The 23,031-nt window shown below is 37.9% G+C and overlaps 1 protein-coding gene across 1 annotated transcript in view; it reads right to left on the bottom strand.

The window, feature by feature from the left end:
- Positions 1 to 559: 559 nt before the first annotated feature.
- The window catches only part of PTDSS1 (phosphatidylserine synthase 1), a 29,823-nt gene continuing 7,351 nt past the window's right edge, over positions 560 to 23,031 (bottom strand). Inside the window, exons 4-13 of the mRNA XM_061373191.1 lie at positions 21,381 to 21,505; positions 18,271 to 18,429; positions 14,669 to 14,820; positions 12,544 to 12,685; positions 11,443 to 11,555; positions 9,903 to 9,968; positions 5,576 to 5,675; positions 4,392 to 4,460; positions 3,799 to 3,868; positions 560 to 2,092 (exon numbers count right to left, since the gene is read on the bottom strand). Of these exons, the coding sequence (XP_061229175.1) occupies positions 1,983 to 2,092; positions 3,799 to 3,868; positions 4,392 to 4,460; positions 5,576 to 5,675; positions 9,903 to 9,968; positions 11,443 to 11,555; positions 12,544 to 12,685; positions 14,669 to 14,820; positions 18,271 to 18,429; positions 21,381 to 21,505 (1,106 nt within the window). The 3' untranslated portion in view covers positions 560 to 1,982. The remainder of the gene's footprint in view (positions 2,093 to 3,798; positions 3,869 to 4,391; positions 4,461 to 5,575; positions 5,676 to 9,902; positions 9,969 to 11,442; positions 11,556 to 12,543; positions 12,686 to 14,668; positions 14,821 to 18,270; positions 18,430 to 21,380; positions 21,506 to 23,031) is intronic.

The following is a 23,031-nucleotide window of genomic DNA, read 5'->3' as shown; positions in this document are numbered from 1 at the left end:
AGATACCTAAACCATTAGACTTCCAATCTCTTGCTTTGGTATTGAATCAATAGAAAATTTACAATGTCATTCTTCAGCCTTACACAGACTGAGTTATTAACCAAGAAAATTAAAACATAACAAGTCTCAGGATGCAAAGGAATCTACAAATACATTCATCAATATGCAGTACATTACAAATAAGGAATTGCTATAGTATGAATGAAAACCAAGTAGCTGTAGAAAAACTTGAAAGTCTTCCTAACATATCTGCTCATGTAACAGATGTTTAATGTCACTGTAGCAACGACGATATAGCAGCTTCTACTATGTTACTTCCTAAGTTGTACACTTTATGCCTGATTGGAAAGTGGGGTGGGAAATGAAGGGCCTCTGAGGGGTTCAGCAGCAACACTTAAGTGCATTGAAAACACTGATAATCTGTGGCACACAGGAATTAATGGATTACACAAGATACTTTTTAGTATTTACAGTATCATACACTTGCATAAAGTCTCTGATGCAGTTTTGGTTTTTTTAGTACTTAGCCTGTGGCAAATCACAATAATATTACTCAAAGAAAAAGGCAATCCCATTTTCTTATGAAGACTAAGTGACTAATGTGTATTACTTATTTTTGCTTAAGCTATCTACCTCTCTGAACCCCTAAATCCCAAAATCTAACTGGCACAAAAACCTTTTGATAACTTAATACAGGAACTGATGGCTCTTGATTGTTAACCTTGACTTACCATTAAGCTCCTTGCTGGAGAATTATCCGCTTTGCTACATGTCATAGTTAATACATTAAAAAAATAATAACAAGAAAAAAAAAACAACAAACCCCTCCTCAAAAAACTACACACAAAAAAAATCTGCAAGAAAGACTGACTTTGCTATTGGGTTTCTGACTGCATGATAGGAAATACCAAAGCAATGGGGCATATCACAGTAATGTCATGCTGCCTCTCAGATACCAAAGACTACAGCAAGCCTTCACAAATAATGATGCTTACGGAAGCAGCAAGCAACTCAGCTTCAGCAAAAAACTGCCTTATCACCAGGCTCAGTAAGACATCAGAGCCTTCAAAGCAGTTTCTGATATCAGTCTAAAGACACTGGGATTTCTGGTTCCAGTTAAGGCAAAGGCAAATTGAGGGGAATGGGAAGGAATATTGTACCTAATGTGGCACAGCTGAAAAAAATGATGTAAAGGTGGAAAAAACAACTAAAGGACATGATATCTGTCCCTGAGGGCAGGAGGCACAGCCCTCTGCTCTGCAACAGGTTTTTATACAAGTATTTTAAAACCTTAAAAGAAATCAAATGTGTAACAATCAAGCAGAAGGACAATGCAGAACAAAAGAACTGTGTTCAAAGACTTCACATACTTTAAAAGAAACCTGTACCGATTCCTTCATTGGTAAAAATCTCATCACCAGGTCTAAAGAGCCTTGTACATAAAAGCAAGCAGATAGAGAGAAGTATGGAAATTTTAAATACTTACTAACTGTTGTATAGAAAAGTTTAGTTGTGAGACTGAAAAAGAAGGGCAGAGTTGCTTTTAGTCAAAGGACTGCATACTCTTCTAGAAAATAACAAAAACATAGTAAACCAAAACAAATCAAACCAACTATGCCAACTGACTATCAGTTTACTAGCCTGTAAGTCTTCAACTAAGATATTAAAAATGCACTTGCAACACCTGAACACAAAACAGGGAGTACCTGCTATGGCAAAATTACTTTCCTTTCCAGCACACTCTTCATTAGCTTTTGGTGCCACATGCTGAAGAAACTAGATTTAAATCAGTGAATGGCAAGTGTCAGCAGGCAATGATCACCACTACACTGGTGGCTCCATCCTGATCATCCTTTTTCTCCAACACGTCCTTTCTTTAATCTTTAAATTTAAAAATCAATCTTCAGTTTGGAAATTCAGAGCCATGTCTGATTTTCTTTGTCACTTCTGGTCACACTGTAGGGTATCTTCAGAAACCATTCTTACTTCTTGCCAATTCCATTCGTTACTTTTGATTTGGAGTGGCGATTCCTCCTTCTAGATGAATGGCTTTCACTATTGACTGAATGTTTTGGTGGACTATTGTCAGCACCTGTTGAAAGAGAAACATTATTATTTTTTTTACCATATATTTTACACTGTGGAGCTGTTGTCCAAAAGACAGTAAGGCTATCTAAAGCTACAGTGTTTACAAGTATGGATTTGCAAGCTGGTTGATACACTCCATCTAGTGGCCTATTTTTTTTTATATAAAAATTTTTAAGACTTCTGTAAAATTCTTCCTCCAAAATAAAAATAAAAGTGGAAGTTTGCTATAGCAGGATACAGTGCTGAAACATCCTCCATGTTAAATGACATCAGTAATTAAGCCTCCATATTTTTATTACTGGCAGGTGCTACTATCAGAAATTAAAAACTATGGAAGTGAGCTCACAGATTCTTGTAAGATTGTATTTCTTGTTTTCAGTCTTTCATATGACAGACCATAGAATTGTAGAATGGTTTGGGTTGGAAGGGACCTTCAAAATCATCTGCTTCCAACCCCCCTGCCATGGACAGGGACTCCTTCCATTAGACCAGGTTGCACAAAGTCCCATCCAACCTGGTCTTAACCACTGCCAGGGATGGGACAGCCACAGCTTCTCTGCATAATCTGTGCCAGTGTCTCACCACCCTCATAGTAAAGGACTTCTTCCTAATGTCTAATCTAAATCTACTCTCTTTCAGTTTAAAACTATTCCTCCTTGCCCTATCATTACATGCCCTTGTAAAAACTCTCTCTCCAGATTTTTTGTAGGCCCCTTTAGGTATTGGAAAACTGTTATAAGGTCTCCCCTGATCATTCTCTTCTCCAGCCTGAACAAGTTCAACTGTGAGAAAGCAGAGGTTGACAATGTGGACTGAAAAAAGAATTCAGGAGGAAAAGATGAAAGAGGCTGAAGTTTGTAATTAATACGTAACAGAAAATCATAGAAAGATTTACTTGGTCTAAATTCTCTGGCATATATAAGCAGGGTGGGGGAGGGTGTGTGTGTGGAAACCAAGTTCAAGTAATTTTCCTCCGACGTACAAAAATCCACAAATTTACTACACTGAGAATAAGTATCAGCATCCAGAAAAAACATGTATGAAATAGAAAGCAGCTCTGCTGTAGGTGCTTTTCAAGCCTATGATAAATAAGGAATTGTTTTTAATGATACAAACACATGAAGCATAAACTCTGAGAAGTAACTTCCAGGTGGGAATCCTGATAATTGTTCAATAAGTAAGACCACACTATAGAGTTAATGGAGGAGGCAGGTAACTTACCTTTCCTACACTAGAGGTCAGTTAAGTCAGAGAAGTAGGCTGCTTTTGCTGTTTGTGACCATCAGCACTACATTGACTAGGCAAGTGTCAGTTAAGAACACAAGCTCCAGGAGACATTCTTGACTGCTTCTTAACAAGCAGGAACAAAAGCACAATTCATATTCATGTTTCAAATCAAACATACAATGTTCAGAGAAAAAAAAACAAAACTGTCCACAACAGTTATGAAATGCATAATAACCTAACAAGAATGGCTTGGAATAACAGCAGAAAATTCAGCTGCTTCATTAAAAAGTAAATCTATTTCTAAGAGTTAGAAAAGAAAAAGCTGCAAAGCAGAATAGCTCTGCAGATGACAGACCTGTATAGCTCCTGCACAGATGTTTAAATAGGTCCAGTTGTCTGCAAGGTAAATTTCTTAATCCTCATTTCCTAGTGTTGAGTCTTAATGCTACCACTTCAAGAACATAGGAGCAAAAGTGCCAATACCTTTACTGAATTTAGAATGAAGCCAGGAAGCATCTGGACTGTATGGGCTGTCTTCACTTTCTGATAAGGTCTGCAAAAACAAGGACACACATCATCAGGGTGCTGATGGCTCCTGTGATCAGCACTTCTCCTGTTTGCAATTAGACTTGTAAACTTAAACCGTGACAGAAGTCCTCATAAAACATTCAGCCAGTACTTAGGACATTTTGCTTTCTAGTTAAAAGGTACAACATAGATGGTACAATAAGAACTCGCCACCTTCCATGTGATTTCTTATGTAACCAAGTAGTCTTAATATTCCCCTAGCATTTCACCTGTACAATGGGAACATTAGCTAACCATCCCTGAAAGCTTTGCTAAAATTACAGCCTCATTTTGAGTAACTAAGAGCACAGCATTCTTTAGAAACCACAGTCTAATTTGGGATCTACCCAAGTCCCTCTGAATTCAGAGTTCTTTCTATTGACTTCAGCTACATTCTAGGCCATCCTACCCTCACCCTCATTTATACTAGCTCTGGTAAAGAATTCTAGTATCTATGAGCTTAGCAGTATTAGCTTTGGTATAAAACAAAACTGGGCTTAATAAAGTACCTTTTCTCGGAGGCCATAGTACTCTGCATACCAAACCATGCCATATAAACACAGGAAAGTTGTAAAGGCCTAAACAAGGAAAGAGAAGAAAAATAATCTGTAAAACTTTTTTCCAAATTTATTGCTGGTTCAAGGTCTCAGAGCCCCTGGAGATTCTACACTCAGAGGCTCACGCTCTTTCTCTCTGCATCTTTTGTCAGCATGAGTAAGACTCATGCTTCAGCTGCAAGGTACACATACATTCTGCCACCATGGGGTGTGCAGACCAATTCTCAGCAGAAGCATGAGAATACATACACATCATTCACACACATGCATTATGGTTCTTGTTTTCACCCAGTACAGTCATCATACAAAAGCACTTGTATGTATATTATCAGGAACAATCAGTGCGTGAGAAAAGCTAATTCTCCTTCAGGCTGGGTTACATGTTTGGTTTTGTGGTGCTCTGATCTCAGGAAGCAATTCAATGCTTTTCTGAAGTTTCAGGAATAAAATTGTCATGCTAAATAAGAGAACAATACAATCTGACTCCCTATCACCTGTTCAAACTGTTCCCAACTAGAAGGGAGTACTTATCTGTCAGCCTATTATAAATGCCTTATTTTTCACTGATGATTAAAAATGTGTTCGGCATCAGAGTTACAAGTCTGGCAAGACAGACATCCATTTACTGTTATAAAATGGGCATTTCATGCTGCATTTGCAGTAATCACACTAAAGTACAGAAAGTTGCAGGCTGAGCGAGAATGATTTGCCTGATAAAACAGGGTTCTTTATGTCATTGTAAGACTCCAGTGTGAAACAACATGCATTACTTATTAATGTTACTCATTAACTCCTGTTCCTTTCCAGTGGGTACTATAGCAAGTACCACCAAAGTTCGCTTCATTCAAACTCACATTTTATCTCATAAAGCACCCTAAAACTACTGTTTGTTTAATCATTAAACACTGTTAAAGTTACTATACTCTGCTATATGAAGAAATAAGAAAAGTTATTCTAGTCCCTTCAAAGTGTGTTCTAAACAATCTAGCATTTGCTTTTCCTAGTACATGCACAGAGCTTTTTACCAGAATTCCCCCCACAATGATCCCCTGCTGCAATGTTCCAGAGAGGAAACTCTTTAGATGCTTTCAATGCTTTTGCCATACTTTATGTTTCACATGAGAAATCTCACTTACCACACAGAGAAGCCAAAACACAACATACAGTATTTGTGTTTTGGAAAAAAGATCCTGTCCAAACTTTATGCACACAATAGCTTCGAGGAAAGCAATAACCCTGTGGGTAAATGAAAGACAGAGGAGGGGGTAAAGTGGTTACAAACACTGAGGATTTAACTCACATGTTCACAACCCAGACCCAAGACCATCAACAATAAACAAGCACTATCTCTGGCAAGCACTCCAACACCACCATTAACTGAAATTCTTTGGGAAATTAATTTTTCTTTCTATAATTTTCATCAGCATGAACAGCATACAAAAAGTGATCAACTGGCAGTTCACAATTCCATGAGCCTCTGTTTGTCCAGGGAACAAACAGGAGTGCAAGCCAACAGCAGAGATTTCTATTTATACCTACCACTGTGCTTCAGCCCTCAGCAGACAAATTCTCTTCTATGCCGAACAATCAACAGACTCCCTGTTGGGAGAACTAGAACTGTGCTTTGGGTACTTCACTACTGGATGTAAATTTACTACAATTCTAAATAGGCTACTTGGCTTACTTCAGATGGATTTTAGTGAGAAAATTAACATGAAAAAGCATTTAAAATTCTCTGAGAATCCACACATCTGCTCTGGTTTATGTGCAAACTCAGGATCCACACTATAGTAATCAGAGGTTTTCAGGAAAAATCTGAGAGGAAATATTGCAGTATTTACTTTCCTCTCTGGCATTATAAGAATAAAAACAAGTATTTGTGGCTGTCTCCCTGTTATCAGATGTGTGCACATTTTCAGGCTCAAAGCTATGGAGGCTTGTCCACCACTTCATACAATAGGTTATGAATCTATCACCTGCCATGGGAATATATTTAATTTGTATAGGTCCTGGACAAAATAATTACATGTTTTTAACAAATACAAGTGTAAAAACATGACTGGTGCAGTGAAAGTGTAGAAAATCGGCTCTTTTCAAGCTGAAGCAAATCATGAACTATTAATCTTATGAAAGTTTAATACTTGTTCAATAATGTCTTCAAGGTAGCACATATGAACATATGAACTACTCCACAAACATATGCAGGCACACTTAACATCCGGTCAAGTTCTCCAGTCACCCAAACACACCACCACAGGACACATTCTCTATCAGCACTCTCCATGACCAGAGAGCTGTCAAAAATGGGTTCCTGCTTGGCAGACAGGACCTAGCTCCTTCCATGAAAGAGGGAGGAAAGATGTGTGCATGACTTAACCACTGGTTTTTGTAGAGATGATCCTGGTGAAAATAACAAATGATGGCTTTCTCTGTATCATCTAATGTGACTTACAGCACAGTGAGTGGGGCCAAAATTAAGAATCATGGAATTAATGCCTTATTGACCAATACTGCAAGTATATGAGGCACATATTAGTAAAAATTTGAGAGCAGTGTTACTCTACTGGATCACCAATTATTTTTCTTTCTTGGCTTTATATTATTCTTACTGATCAAGCTGCAGATTAGAAAACAGTTAAGCTGAACTCCAGCAGTGGTAACAAAGTCCACCACCAGGAAACAACCATATGATGGTATGATATACTGGAAGGTGTAAAACAACAGGCTACTTTCAACAAGGACTCAAAAAATGATACAACTGTGTGCTGCATTTATACATTCTTTCCATTGTTCATGTCAAGAATGCTTGGGTTAAGCACATTGTACAACACGACAGCTCTTACAGTTAAAGAAGTGGTAAATCAAAAGATGGAAGAATGCTAACAATAGAAGGTATTAGTGTCCTACTGAAGGGTCATGAGAATACTCCATAGAATTAAAGACACTAAGTGTTTATTCAGTCAAAATGGCCTTATAACATCCTAACAGATATTCCTTTTTGAAAGGCTTCACCTTAATGAAAATGGTGTAGTTTCCAGCAGAGCTGTTGCAGTGGCCTTGTTCATGCCTTGCATCACTGACTGTCCATCTACTGAGAATGCTGCTACAGTATATGTCGAGTCACAGAGCACAGTTTCATACTAATCAAGACACAAATTTTAATTATTCCCATGGTTAGGCTGCTACAAATCCAGTTTGTGCCTTTAGAAGAGTCTTAATCAACACAGCTATGAATCTTCTATATAATTGCTTTTAATTGCTTCAGAAATTGTATTCTGGGTAATTAAATTTCTGGGAAATCACTACTTCTCCAACAACAACAGGAACTCCTGGTGTTACTGTTTTTTCTGCAGATTAAAGAAATAAGCAGTATCAAGGATAATACTCCATGCACATTTCCCACAATTAGATGGGACTATAGATGAATATTCTGTTGAAGTTCTTGTTAGGAGATTATAAAGAAGTATTTGAGCATCTATTTATTGACATTAATGTGTTCAGCGAGAGCTTTGAACCAAAGATAAGGGTTTCTGCAATACTTAATTTTTTAGAGCCAGAAAGTAAACATTCAGCATCATATTTCCCTTTGGTTTCTAAAGGAATATGTTTACACTCTTTCTCTTGGATGAAACAGAAATGCATCTTTCTTAATGCAGAACTTGAAAATTCTTCCCCCAGAATTAAAAAATTGTTTACAATGTGTCTTGTATAAAACTCTAAAATTACCATCTATACTTGAGAAAATTTCCTTTTTCATATAAACATCTCAATTCCTAAATTGCTTACAGATTTCGTAACATGCCTATTCAAACATGGCTCTCCAAAATATTAATAGTTGATCTGCAACTACTAAGATGTTTTTGCACAAACAGAGCAAGGTTATTTGATTCTGATTGTAAATTAAGGAGTAATATTAACTGTGCAATTAATTAGTTACCTTCAGTACTAAAAGCACTATCCATACCAAACCCAGAAAGACAGGTTACTTTGTCATAATCACTTGAAAAGTCCCTTTTTAAGGAGTGTGTATTTTACAGACCCTCTTTAGGAATCATAATGTGTGTTTTGAGGAGGGGGATCCTCCTTAAATAAGGAGTTTTAGGCTTACAGAAACTACTATCAACTCCTACACAGTCCCAGTAAAACTATACAAGAACAGTTACCACCTTTTGTATGTAAATGGATGTTACAGTCCTGAGTTTAATACAGCAAGGAAGGTGGTAAGTCAGTGAAAGAGGTTAAATATTTAAGCCCAGTCAAACCCAAGAAGACGTGTCACCTTAGCCAGGGTACATTAAAGCAAGAGTAGAAACCCCTTCAATTACACTGCAGCATGCTCTGCTCTCATCTCAATTGAATGTTAAGAAAGGGATATTCTTTATCATGGTGTAGTGCACATGGAAACAGGCCTTCCAGCCTAGCACTATTCCTACAAATTTTGTAACATTCCAAAGACTAACAGTAAAGGTAAGATAAGTTTGTCCAGAGCACTGTCTCTAAACTACATCTAAATATTTAATGCTCATTGAAATGCTATTCCAATCTAAGACAGTACTAGATTCTTCTATTAAACATGAAAAAGGTTCAGACAATTCTGGAAATCAAACATACACTAATCTCAACAAAGAGAATGAAATGGCTGGTTTTATTTAGAATACCTGCCATCAGAAATTAGCTTCTTGAATAGTTTCTTAAAATACGTATTTCTTTTTAAGAAGTGATTTAGGATCTTGTTTGTTTTTTTTCTCTTTTGTAAGCTTCCAAGCCCTAAAATCAAAAGGGACACTACTACACTGCTTTATTTACAAGAAGCTTTTAAAATGCTGCAATAGCATATGCTTCAGGTTTCCAGAACAGTAAGTTTTAGTCAAGCCATCTGGAGAAGGAAGTTCTCACCAGAAGCAATCACACAAACTCTTCATTTAAAGGTGTCCTCCAAGAGGTATGTTGAAAGACATTATAGGTAACTATTGTTTATAGTATTATTCCTTTCCCTCTTTGAGAATAGAATAGAAATAGATGATAACTATGGTTTGTTTCACTGTCTCCTGTTGTGATTCCACTAACAGTGGCAATGCCCACCTTGATAGCCAGGTAAACACTGCTCTGATGACAGGCAAGTGGTAGAAGCAAAAGCTTTATCCTTCTCACCTGACTGAGAATATGGGCAGCAAAGCCAATGCTACTTTGAAAGAGCCTAGCTTTATCCAGCAGTTTCTAGTTCTTCCTTCTGTTCTTCTCCTTACTCATTCCATCATTTCCCATGTTATACCTTCAAATCCAGAATTTTCCTTTCCTCTGAACTTGCAAAAAGAAAAAAAAATAAAGAAAATCTCTCCATACTGTTCCTTTATACTAAAACCAACACAAGACAAGGACTGGCTTCATGCAATGCCTGTTCCTGTGCTGGACTCACACTGAACATTTGTCCAAGTGCTTTAAGAATGCAGCAAGAACACTTACCCAAACACCCAGCACTGAGTTCCCACCCTCTTGCACTGTGTATCTGTGAGGTATGCATAGTATTGCCTGAGAAGGGAAACAAGAAAGTTCTTCAGAGGATTTATATTTGGAAAACAGGTTTATGTTACAAACGTATCTATACTGAAAATGAAGTGCTGAGGTTAAAATCACATGCACTCATGCTAGATGTTTACCAGATGGCTTCAACTCTAGTAGAAGCTATTATTGCATAGATCAAATAGCTCGAAACAACACAAAAAATCCTGAGAGCAAGGACTGGCAAAGCACCCAAACTAGTAGGCTAACAAAGCTATATATTTGTCTCCTGCCTGTCCACTGAATCTCCAATTCTTCTGGGCAAAGTGCAACAACTTTGGAAGAATTAAGAGAATTCCCCACTTCTTCCACAGTCTTTAGCTTATTAACAATTGCATTTTCTTGAGAGTTGCAAGTTTCAATCTTGAAAGAAACTGAATATAGCTACTCTATGTCCTGGGTGAGTGGTCTAACCACTGGCATGTTTTCCCCTGCAGGATTTCTCACTAATCTGAAATCAGTCTGCAGATCATTCTGCTCTGTTCTTTATGCTCCCAAAATTTTAGGATCTTAGAGGGGGGAATTCCAAAGAAGCGAAACCAGGGTTGTTCTTCTCAGTCTCTGATTTCCAATGACAGATAAGAAAGACAAATACTATTAATCTAACAATAAAGGGATTGTTTGAGAATAAAGACTTCAACAGGATGCCAAGTGCCACCTATATAGGTGCTTTAAGGATGTTTGAAGTGATTTAATAAACAGTGTGAAATCACTGTGCATAACTTCATTAAGCCCAACATTAACAGCTGTATTTTGGGAATAAACCAATGCATGGTTGCCATTTAACTATTCGAAGTAACATCACTTTACTCATGAATGGTAAATTCCCTGTCTCTAACTTCAGCACTGTGTACATTCTATCTACCTCCAGCTATGTCACAGGACAAAAACAGACAACTCTGCTAGCAATGTGAAATATTGTGCATGACTAAAAGCAGGTTAATGTTTTTATAAAACTATTAAGACCGCATATATATTGTTTTGTTACTCGGAATATGGTAATGCTCTATCTTTTTATGTAACATGCCAATATTTCCAATAGACAAACAGAATAAGCAACTCAGAAGAACCAACAACTCCTATTTTTCCTCATCTACATTTTTGTGAGCACCTGATTCACCAGCTTGGATATTTTCACATGCAGACCTCAAAGATAAATTATGCAGCTAAGTCACAAAACAGGGAGATGATATACAAACAGAAAATGGAACAGGATGGTTCTGCATCCCTATGGAAACACTTTCGTACATATTATACCTTACTTATTTACTTGTCAGAAACTACACTTTACTGAAAAGCAATGACTGTTTTGCTTTTTTGTGGTAGCAAAAGTATAGATTTGTTGAAATGTGCTGTACTTATCCACAAACTATACACAGTTCTTGGGTGCCTAGAAGTCAGGCTACTTTAAACTGAAGAACAACCAACAGGGCAATAAAATTACCTTACAGTGGGCGCTGTAATGATTCCTATGAAGAGAATTCTCCCCCAGCTTAAAGGGTGGCTTGCTTGGAACACAAATATATGTTTCAGAAAGAAGGTGTTCAACTCAGTCAGCTAGAGGGAAAAAAAAAAAAGTTAGTAAATAGCATACAAGTTATGTGCAGATATTAATATGGAAACTAAAACACAGAAGGAAAACTATTTATGCCCCACTATAGCCCTGCTGGTTAGATCAAGGATTCCTGCTCTAGGACAAGCAAGGAATACACCAGTAAAACAATGAATCTTTCCCTAGACACCTCTGTGAAAGTATTCACTCTCTTTCCAGAAACTCATTAAGGGACCAGACACTAATTCACACTGCAGAGGTCTTCTGCTAACTTTCATATCTTAAATCAGGGTAAATAACGGAGGCAAATTTGGTAGAGAAGAGAGCATTAAATGAAAAAACAAAACAAAACAAAACCCAAGCCAAACAAAAAAAACCCCAATAATAAAAACCCTGAAAACAAAACAAAAAATACCACCACAAAAAAAAGTGTATCAAACACTTCAAATTCTCCTTTTAAAAAACTAAATTCAGCAGACTAAAAAGACATTTTAGCGAAGACTGCTAGTATTTGCATGACCGAAACAGTTGAGACATATTGTAGTCTTACTAGATCAAGGCCAGAATTCTAAGTATCAGTGATCCATCCAACAGTCAATAGGAAAGAAAAACAACCATCAACCAAAAAAAAAACCCCAAAACATACCAAAATAAAAAAAAAAACCCACCCCCACACAACCAAACCAAACAAAAAATTAGCCCACCCTAAAACCCCACTGTATAGCAGTTCTTAAAACTGCATCAATTGCAAAGAGCAATCTGATGACCAGTACAGCAATCTGTAACATTCTGTTTTTTTTCCCCCACAGATTCTGTAATTACAGTTCTGAACTATCATGTAACTCCGGTGAACAATGCCCTGACCAATTCTGTATTATCAATTCATTTATCTGTGTATTTTAATGACAGACATACATTGCATTAGAAGATCTTCTGGCTAAACACATTAAGTAACTGAGCTGACAGCAGCTTTGATTTCACAGAGTTTCTTACCTGCCAAATGATCATGAAAAGGTAGATTCCAGCCACTCTTTGAAATGAAGACTTAGGGTCAAACCAGCGGACATAGGTCCAGCTGGCTGGTGTGAACTGTAATACAGCTCTTTTGATTTTCCCTGTGGTCGTGTGAATGTCCCTAAAAAAAGAAAATGGCTGGAGTAAATATGAGGAATATGCAAGGGGGGCAGGGGGAGAAGCAATAACCATGTTACTGGTGTTTTGGAACAATCACACTGCTAGACAGCAGAGAAGTTCACAAGACACCACAGCGTACCAGGCAAGGGTGAATTAAGAAATACAATCTATTAGGCATTTCAGTAAGGGTACATTACACCCTGAAGTCCACCCTCCTCTTATCCTCGGTCAGTAACTAACTACAAAACATACCTATCATTCTCCCCATGAAGGGAAGAAATCGGGATTGCAATTCTGCAACTCCTTTGGAAAAATTAAAGGGTACTTCTTCCTAATCTATGCTGTCATTGCTTATATCCCAAAGGCTCCTTGTGCTAGAACTCACTGACATCAACCCTTCAAGAATCTGTCAGATTCATTACTCATTAATCGTAGGAGGGGCTGGCTCCACAAGCCTGAAAACAGTGCACTTCCAACACACACAACCCCTGATGTTCCGACATTAGAGGCATGCAAATCTTCTGAAGAGATCTGATAGCACTGTTAAAATCTAGAAGGCTTTTAAATTCCCTTTTGAAAAGGAATGTGAATGGAAGTTCATCTGGCAGAAGTGTTACTAGTTTTTGGGTTTGATAACATTAATTCAGATGAGCAACAGCATCCATAGGATGGGGAGTCTAAGAAAAACTCAAGTTTCCTTCTCTGAAGGAAGACTAGCAGGACTACGAAAGTCAGTTTTCACCCTGTTAATTCCCTGGCTCTTCTGGACAATAAAAAAATTATTAAAAGATACTCAGCTTTGATATTTCTGATACTTGTGCTCCTTTAGGCTAGTAGGATCTTAGATAATGGGGAACCTTCTAATCCTTAAGATCTGTGTTTATTCAGTGAAGAAAAAAAAAAGAAAAAAGAAAACAAAAGGGCAAAAGCAAAAGCTTCTTATTCTATGCAGCTCCTGTTCATATTAAAGATCAAAAAATATATCCATGCATGTAAAAGAATGGTAGGAAAAATTATTTCACAAAGACAGTAAAGACTAGCCCTGCCATAGATATTCTGCTGCTTTAATTTTTCAGTGAACTCTCTAAAAACAGAGGAACCAAAAACTCTGACGAAAATGCAGGAAAACTGAATTGAGACTAAAGGCTGAATGGTTCTCAGAGGAATTAACAAATTTGCGAGTAAGAAAAACAAGCAGTATGGAAGTTCATGTAGGATACAAATTTGGAAGCCAAGATTTTAGCTCCTTTTCCATCCCCCAAAGCAATATCCTTTGGCTTTGTACTTGATCTGTTTCATCCATACTATTGGCAACATGCAGATAACTGCCCCTGACACCAACTGGCAGTGAAGGCAGGAGATGGACAAAAAACCATGGATGAAACTGGACAGCTAGGAACTACACTTAGTAGGCCACAAGCTGTGGCCCTTTTACACAACAAATGCTGCTTTATTTTGCAATTACTCCATTTATTTTAGGGGGTCAGCAATGGAGTAAGACAATTCACAGCAAAGGTACAATCAGCCTGATTACTCTTCTGCAATAACAGCTAGTGCTTACAAGATTGCCACACTAATGCCTCATTAAGGTGAGTCCAAATCTAGTTTAAAAATATCATATAATGAGTAAACAATTACAGTTTTTGTTCACTGTCTTCTTCAAAGTTTTGCTTGTACAAAATGAGCTGAAAATGCAAATAGCTTTATTACTTCATATTTTCATTTGACATTAATGCTTGTAACTTAGATTGAAATGGAAAATTATATATACATAACCATATTTACAAACATATGTTGCACAGTAGCATTACTATGAGATGGATTTTTTAAATTTAAAATAAATCTACAGCACTGCCAGCACATGTGGATGCATGCCCCCTCTACACCACAGAGCACTTTAGATATGCAAAGAAGGAGGTCTATTTCCCAAGGAAATTAATTTCATATTATAACATTAAACATGTTTATTTTAATTTAGACCTACTTGAAGCTTGCCCAGTGATAGGTCCTCATCTCCAAGAAACGACAAACTACCATGCCCAACCAGATGCCACCCCCGTTACAAAGCAGGATGTCCAAAATGACTTGATCCCACCAGCATTCAGCAAAATTAGGCAGAAGGTGCATGAAGAAGAGCTACAGAATACAGCAAAAAGATTCTGGGTGAGGAACAGTACAGAATTCATACAAATTCACTTTTTAAGTACACATTCAAAAAATCAGCTTTTCAGTACGTCATACTTCGAGGACATGAGCCACAATCACTTAAATTTGATGGGCATCCTTCCATTAACTTCAGAAGGCCTTGGATCAAACCACAAAACACATTAGAGGTTTCCTTCTCACTGTTCCCTGTTGGGGCTATGTGTACATAAGGATATCAGGTAGCACTTGGCCTCTCAAATGATGATACACAAAACATTCATAGAAATGCATGAAACAAGCAAAACTACTGCATTCCCTGGGGAAAGAAGGTTTTTTTGGGCTAAATTGAAGAGCATCTTTGGTTTATTCTTGATAAATAGTTTTAAGGATGTTTTCTAAACCAGCAACAAGATGCAATAAGTAAAATGAATGCATTTGTAACAACTGTATTAAGCATATTGGAGTTCAGGGCTTAAGACTTGTTTTATTTCAAAACTTACTATTTTTAGGAAATTGAGTGACTGTAAAAAGATTGAGACATCACCAATATTTCAGACACTACAAGCTTTGCTGCTATACTTGATTCAGAATGGCTCAAGTTTAAGGAGATATTCCTGCTTGGTCTATGCTAAACACTAATGATGAAGGTACTTATATGATTAAGATGCTGGAAAATAAGCCAGAAATGAACTAACATCAGATTTTAAAGCTGACACCAACTGGACATTCAGCTTCTTAAGTATTTCCCCTGGAAAGTTCACAAATCATTTACCTCTGAAGAAATCTGTTTCTTTCTGAATACCACTATGAGGCATTAGTAAGGCAACTAAATGTATTTATAGATACATTTGATGACTTTACACTTTTATAGTGTGAAGAACAAGTCACCAGAGTTAAGGCAAGATGTAAACATGCTACTGAGAGGTAGCAATGGATTCAGCACCTCTTATTGCCCTTGAAGAGAAAATAATATCCTCTATTCTACAGGGAAAAATCACAACAACCAAAAAAAAGGCTAAAAAAATTAGCTGTGGACTGGATATCAAGACAGTCCCCTTGGAATCCTCAAGGACATGCATAACAAAACACAGAGCAAAATAATGAATACTCTTACTTCCAGGAAAACAGTAGCATTTTTGTCAATTAATGTACATACACTGTGGCTGTGGAACATTACTGGTATGACTTTGTAATAAAGTATCTTTTGTTAACAAATGTATAAATAAGATATTAAAAAAAACCCAACCAAACAACCCAGATCCAGGAAAAGGAACAAGGTTTTCTATAAACAGCAACAAATATTGGACCATTCATAATAAATTACAGTGACTGATATAGGCCATGACAGTTCCTGTGAAAACTCTTGCAAAAGTTTATCAAAGTAACTGTTTTCTTTGATAAAGCAATGGAAATTTCAACCCGTAGAAAAGAAAATCTGACTTTCCCTTCATGCCCCAACCTACACAATGTTGCTGATTATCTTGCTACAGTTTCCCTTTCATATTTTAAACTAATTTAATCTAAAAGGGGCAGTAGGCTACAAATCTCAACCTTCAATAATCCAGCCAAACCCAAAAGAAATTATAGACAAGGCAGCAAAAACCAGCACAGAGGTGTTAGCCAGACCATCTCTAAGATGCTGTTTTCTCAGAACGAGACACCAAGGTCTGCCTGTATCCCAAATTCAATCTGATCGTATGGAGCATGAGCCAAGTGTCCCATTTCAGAACAGGGAGCCAGCTGAAATCCATTAATGTTAACAGGAGATGCATAGCTAAATCCCTGTGTAACTGCCCTGATAACTTCTGTAGGTTTCCAATGACTCTCCTGAATTAACTAATTCATTAAAAATCCATCTAAGTGGTGATAACCTCTCTATATGTTGAACCTTACCCAACACATTGTTTCAATAATGTGCTTTTCAACAACAGGGAATACTAGACACCCCATGAGGTGTCAAATTGAAGATGATGGTTGTGTGATGATCAACTGCATGATAAGAGTGCATGTGAAACAAATCCAAATTTATCCTTTTCCAGAGGGAAAAAATGAGTACAATAACCAGCAAAGCTGGTTTTTATGGATGGGAACTTATGAAATTCCAGTCTTAAACAGTTTCAAAATAGCTCAGAAAACAGCATAACCTTCAATGTCACAGAATAAAAATGTTATTTTGAAAAGGAACTCATGGCACCAGTATTTTCAAACTCAGAAGATTTTTATACAACTAAATCCTTAGCTGTGCTTCTGACTGATAAATGCCTTGTCAGATGAGCCAAGCATTCTCAAGACAGCAGGCTCTATAGAAAACTATGATTTTAAAGATTAAATTCAGGTATGTACACCTACACTTATTAAGTGTGACAGGTTAGACCATGCTGTCCCAAAAGCAGAGTCTAAATTGGATTTTTAATTTTTTTCCTCTGAATTGCCCAATCAAAAAATTCAGTGAAATTAAACTCTTTTATAGAAATGCATCCTCAGGTCTGACATGACACATATTCTACTAATCAAGCTTTAGGTTACATGCAAATGAAAATAATTAGAGTAGCAATTAATCAGCTTGAGTTCTTAAAACAGGTCTAACAGTAGGAACCACTAGTCCAAGCAACAGTTAACTGACTGCATCACAAGTCAATACAAGTCAAGTCTTTTTTCTTTGGGTTTTTTTTTAAATCCAAAATAGGATTTGAAAGTACCAACAGTCAAATTACTTACACAGCTGCTTAGGAGAACTGCAGTAAAGCTTGATAGTGGTTCTCCAAACCATGGTACAAGGGACTATATACACCATGTGTGAAGTAGCTTAGATCTAGGTCAAGTAAAAACCTCGTATTTTTATGTCAATAAACACAACTTAACTGACTTGTGGGGTACAACTTAACAAAAGAAGGGCTATAAGCTCAGGCCTCATGACAGAAAACACCACACTGAATGATGTCTTGCCATTCCACGTAGACTTCTGCTCATAGGTCCTCACACCTTCCTTGGTGATCTCTCAATTCTACTGTACTTGACAGTATACACAGTGCCTAACAGTGTTGAATTTGGGATAAGGAGATTGTGACAGTAGATCACAGATATTGCAAGGTCAAAAAGGAGAACAACTGCTCTGAATCAGGGAATATTAATCAACATCTGAAGTACCATGGGTGTTGAATCTGTTGACTGCCAGAACAACAGAAAAACAAATTGTGGGTGACACCAACAGGCTGCCCTAGACCTCCCTCCTATTCAAGTGGAAGTAAATCACCTAAACCCCAGTTTGCTGTTGTCCAATAATGCAGCTGCATCAATTGCTCAGCATCTGGTTTATAAGGCTTAAAATGTAAATCTGTGACTCAGAACTAGTGAACTGTCCTTCCAGTAACATTCACACTTCCCCAAGAACAATTCAAGTCTCGCACATTTACTTCCAATTAAGATAAATGTGTGGCCTACCTCAGTGAGCTCCCAGGTGATGCTAATAGTCCAGCACAGCCCATAGCTGCGGATCAGCAAAGCCTTCATAGCCCAGCCCCAGAAATGCCCAAAAGCAAATATATCAAAGTGGCTGAGGATTCTCTCCCAGGTGATAACATGACAGTTCACAGCATACTCCTGTTAATGGAAAAAAAAAAAAAAAGAAAAAAAAAGAAGAAAAATCATCTCAATCATCAGGCAGGCTCATAAACACTGGAATTAAGCAAATCCTTTCCATCCAGTGCAACAACCCTGAAATTATAAGAATATTAAAATAAGCATTATTCTACTTTCTTGTCCTTCTAAATTTTCTGGATGACAAAGTTTAAACTCTTCTCAGAGGGAAAGGAAAACTTTCAGTATTAAGACTCAGTATCACCACAGTTACAGCTCTAATTTAAAGATAGACCTTGGTGCCTGAAGAAACATGCATTTCTAATGTGACAGAGGAGCAGCAGGAGCAATAAAATCAACACTAATAAAATCAGCAAACAATATTCCAGAAAACAGTTATTTGCTTTTCTTTGTGGGTCCTGATTTGAAATAACCACCTTCCTCCATTTTCATGCTGTCTGGTGTTCAGATGTGGCTCACAGGTGGCTAATCATCATTAGTTTGCAACGCTATCTTACTCATCTCACTGTTCACTTGAGTATCTTTTGTGTTCTGTTTTCCTCAGGAAAGCAATTTCCCAGACCACATTCTGACAGAAAGTTCAGTTACATGGCTGAATTATTTGATTAAATAAATAAAATTATAGAGAACTTGCAACTGTTTTGTCACAGATGAAGGGCAGATTCCTTAAGAACATAAATATTTTAGCCATCCATAACAAAGGAAATGTTTTCTCTTGCCATGTTGTACAGCAAGTGTTAGAAATCACTGCCAAACAACAAAAAAATCTCCATGCCATCAGGAGGCTGCATCTGTGAGGTTCTGTCTTGTCACTGGACACAAACTGAACGATTCCCAACTGGAAAGAAACATTAAAAAAAAAAAAAAAAACCTAACAACAACCAAGCCCCAAAACCCCCCCTCTGCTCTCCAACATTCCTAAAATGTACATTGCCACCTGCAGGTGACAACATAGCACTGCTTACTTAGTGCTGTACCAGATTCTCTTTCAGACCAGAACTATTGCTTATCTTTCACAAACGAACCATGACCAAGTTGAAAACGGGATGGTAGAGTAAGGCTTAAATCCTGGTCTCCCTAAAGAGAAAAATGCAGAATTTCACACAAATACTACTTTAGTCCCACTGTGCTTGCACTCTCTGAAGTGAAATCATGGTTATTGCTTCTCATACATGCCAGTGCTGATGGTCATTCAGAGAAAGCTGCATCACCTGTCCTGAGGACAGCAAAGCTGCCGCTTTAGTACATGTACCCCAAAACATCTAAAACTGGCTCACTTCCCAGCATAAGAAGCACAGAATTCACAAAGGAAGGCAAAGTCTCCTAGCTGCACCATGATATCTGAAACTCTAATAAGTGAGCAACAGCAAGGTTACTATAAAAGTAAGCTTTTCTTCAAGGCTTTTGCCTTGTTCCCATTTTTTCCTGGGGTTTTTCCCCTCTCTATCTCCTCTTTCCAGCTGCGGCTCTGCCAGTCAGTGAAATGCATTGAACTTTCTTCTATACTCAAGTAACTTTGCCAGCCCCGGACAAAAAAACAAGCTGCAGCCTTCACTGTATCTGCACCTTAAAAATTTCCTCAACTTTAAGGGACAGTATCAGGATTGCGAAGTACTACAGAGTAAGTTTCTGCTGACTATAACAGTACTGTGGCTGTGTGCCAGTAAGCAATGTAAGTCCTCCCCTGACTTGAATCTATTTATTTCTAACTTAAATGACAGGAGAGCCAGGTGAACCTGACCTACCAAGACTCCTCAGCTCCCTTTTGTTGCCCAGCAACATCATCAAGCACCACACTCATGCTCACTTTTGCAATGTGTCCTCCCACAACCCTAAGAGCAGGCTGCCCACACCTCACCACCACACATCTCATGCAGGACAGAAATTCACAGCTCTATTCTGGACGTTGGAGTTGTACAAAATGTACTGCTGAGGTGCAACACTTGAAGTATCCAAAGTTTTCCAGGTAAGGAGCTTGTGAACAACCCTCACTATCAATCAACTTATATAAGCTTACTGCACTGTAATGATTTTCATTCCTGCTAAAGAGCAGGAGTTTGCAGCCACTGCTGATTAGGTGCTGTGCAGTAGTTTGCATATGCAGAAAATTGCTATTTGCCAAAGAAAAACAATCAGTGTATTTCCTTACTCTTGAGTCACGAGTCTGGTAACAGCACTCTCATCTCTCCATGCAGTAATCCTCTCCTGCTTGGTGCTCAACTGCTCACACCCTCTTCTGCCTGTTTCCCCAAATACGTCACATGATCTTCCCAGGCCTCCTTTTACTGCCTCAAATCCCTGTGCTAGTGTCCTCACCTGAAAAACAATGTTCTCTGTATTAAAAACTCCTTGCAAGCTGCTCAGCAGGCAGAAGAACAACCCTGGCTTTCCATGCCACTCCAGATTATGGCCTGTGGAAGTAGTTTCCCAATTGTAACAGCACCAGCACTTAGCCAGTGACTGGAAGGAAGGCAGGAGAGCCCTGCAGTTGCTATTCCTGGATTTCCACATACTCGGTAGCATGCCAATCATGTACTAAGCTCAGAGCAATAAGGAAAGATCAAAGTTCTTTAAGTGCAGCATTGAGGCATCAAAAAAACCCAACTGATCTGGGACACACACACACCATACCAGCCTTATTTAGATACTACCTTGCTAAGTCTGTTTTCAGTATCCAGGCTCATATTTATTGTTTAAAGAAATCCAAAGCCACCCCAGTTCAAACATATCTCACACTCCCAACTGTACACTCACCTGTATTAGAAGAAACATACAGAGAAGACCATTTCTCACACCAATTGATTGTAATGTAAATAAATACGCTCATTGACTCTATCAAGTATAAGCACAAACTTGTACTGCTTATGCCAGTAAATTCAGATTCATACCTTCCCACTCACTCAAAACATGCCTAAAATAGCCAAAATGTCCAGTAAGGTGCCATGGGTACATACCATAATATCTGCTTCCCTTGTGGCATATCGAAGATTAGGATCCAGCCAGTACATCACTGCTTTTACTTGCTCAAAGTTAAGGAAGAGCACGAAAACCAGGAACAGAAAATAGAGCACACTGAGACCTGCAAAAAAGACTCAGCTTTAAAATCATGTTCACTCACAGGACTCCTTGGGACACAGTCTGAAGAGCTGCTATCAAACTGTTGCTCTATACGTGCTCAGTTTGCACAGATAAATTTTCTACATATGGCAGTTAGTTGCAAAAAAGCTTAAGAAACATAAGTCAGATGGTAGGTAATCTCTGAACACTCAGCCCCTTCATACCACCTCCTGTTTCAAGTGACATAATATGTGCTTGACTGCATGAACCTAATCCAAACATAGTCTAATTAGTCCAAACACAAGAAATACAAGGCTATGATCAGGAAACTTTATTAAGAGATACATTAGGACCTCAGGACTGGATTAGCTCTGTCCCTTTAAGTATTCTTGGTCTCACTAATGCAGGCCCCTAAGCCTATATGTAGAGTTCAACACAAAGATCAGTGAAATAATCCCACATGGCAATTCTGACCTATGCTGGCAATAAAGACTACTTATAAACGAATGCATGTTTGAGTTACTTTTGTGAGCTAAATTTGCTGCTTGAAGCTTTTAAAGGTAAAAATTATTCTTATTTGTTTTCACACCATTATAAATTACAAAACACTATCGCATTTGGGACTACTACCTCTCTCCTCCCAGTGTCTCAATATGGATTTTTTAAAAATAAAAAAATTCGGAGAAGTTAAGACTCCCAGGTGTAGGTCTGTGAGCAGATGAAGCCACTGTTGGGAGCATATCTTTACATTATTCAAGTTCACAGATATCTAAGACCACATTTTGAAGAGGCATATAGTCACTAATACCATTTTCACAGTCTAGCACTCAAACTTACTTGTATCCTCCAGCAGTGTCATGGAAAGTAGAAAGATTAATGTGAATAAACTCAGTATCTGCTACCCAAAATAAACTACAGCAATTCAAAAAATGTATTTTCAACTATAACCAGACTCTACATGTTATTAATCCCCAGTGTATGCTAGAGAACAACTTCCATTCAAGTGCACACACATGAACTGAAACATTGTCCTCTGCAATACATCCTAAACACACATCAGGTAAACAGGGGCCATACTGCTACAAACAGTACAGCCTACAGGCAAGAGTGTATCCTGAAGCGCTGAGGACACACTACTTCTGCCTTTCATCATTTCATGAATAGGTCCAAGACCTCAAGTTGTGGCTAAATAAGCCATGCCAGAAGCAGCAGAATTACACAGGGAAAAACATTGCATTTTGTATGCAGCCTTTTCCTGAAAGTACAGGGGGTCAAGCTTAGACAGGATCAGCACTGAGAATGACCTTTTACTTTCCATTTGCTGAAACCTAAAATGAGCAGTAGGACCTCTGTCTCTCCAAACTTCACAAGAAGCAGGATTCTTTAATGGGTACTATCTAATCAGCAGTATCCTCTCAATGTCAACAGATGAGTAATCAGCTACTCTGGGAGGCTACTTATTTTTAGCTGTATAAGGTGGCAGGAGACAGAAACATTTGGTCCCCTTAAAAAGAAAGGGATCAGCTTTTAAATCCAGTGTGCCTAATT

This window comes from Neopsephotus bourkii, unplaced genomic scaffold, assembly GCF_033783945.1.
Source record: "Neopsephotus bourkii isolate Nb327-2 ecotype Australia unplaced genomic scaffold, CSIRO-AGI_Nbou_v1 NB_1630, whole genome shotgun sequence".
Taxonomy (NCBI): Eukaryota; Metazoa; Chordata; class Aves; order Psittaciformes; family Psittacidae; genus Neopsephotus; species Neopsephotus bourkii.
The sequence above is the reverse complement of the archived record's forward strand: the minus strand, read 5'-3'. Positions and strand labels throughout refer to the sequence as shown.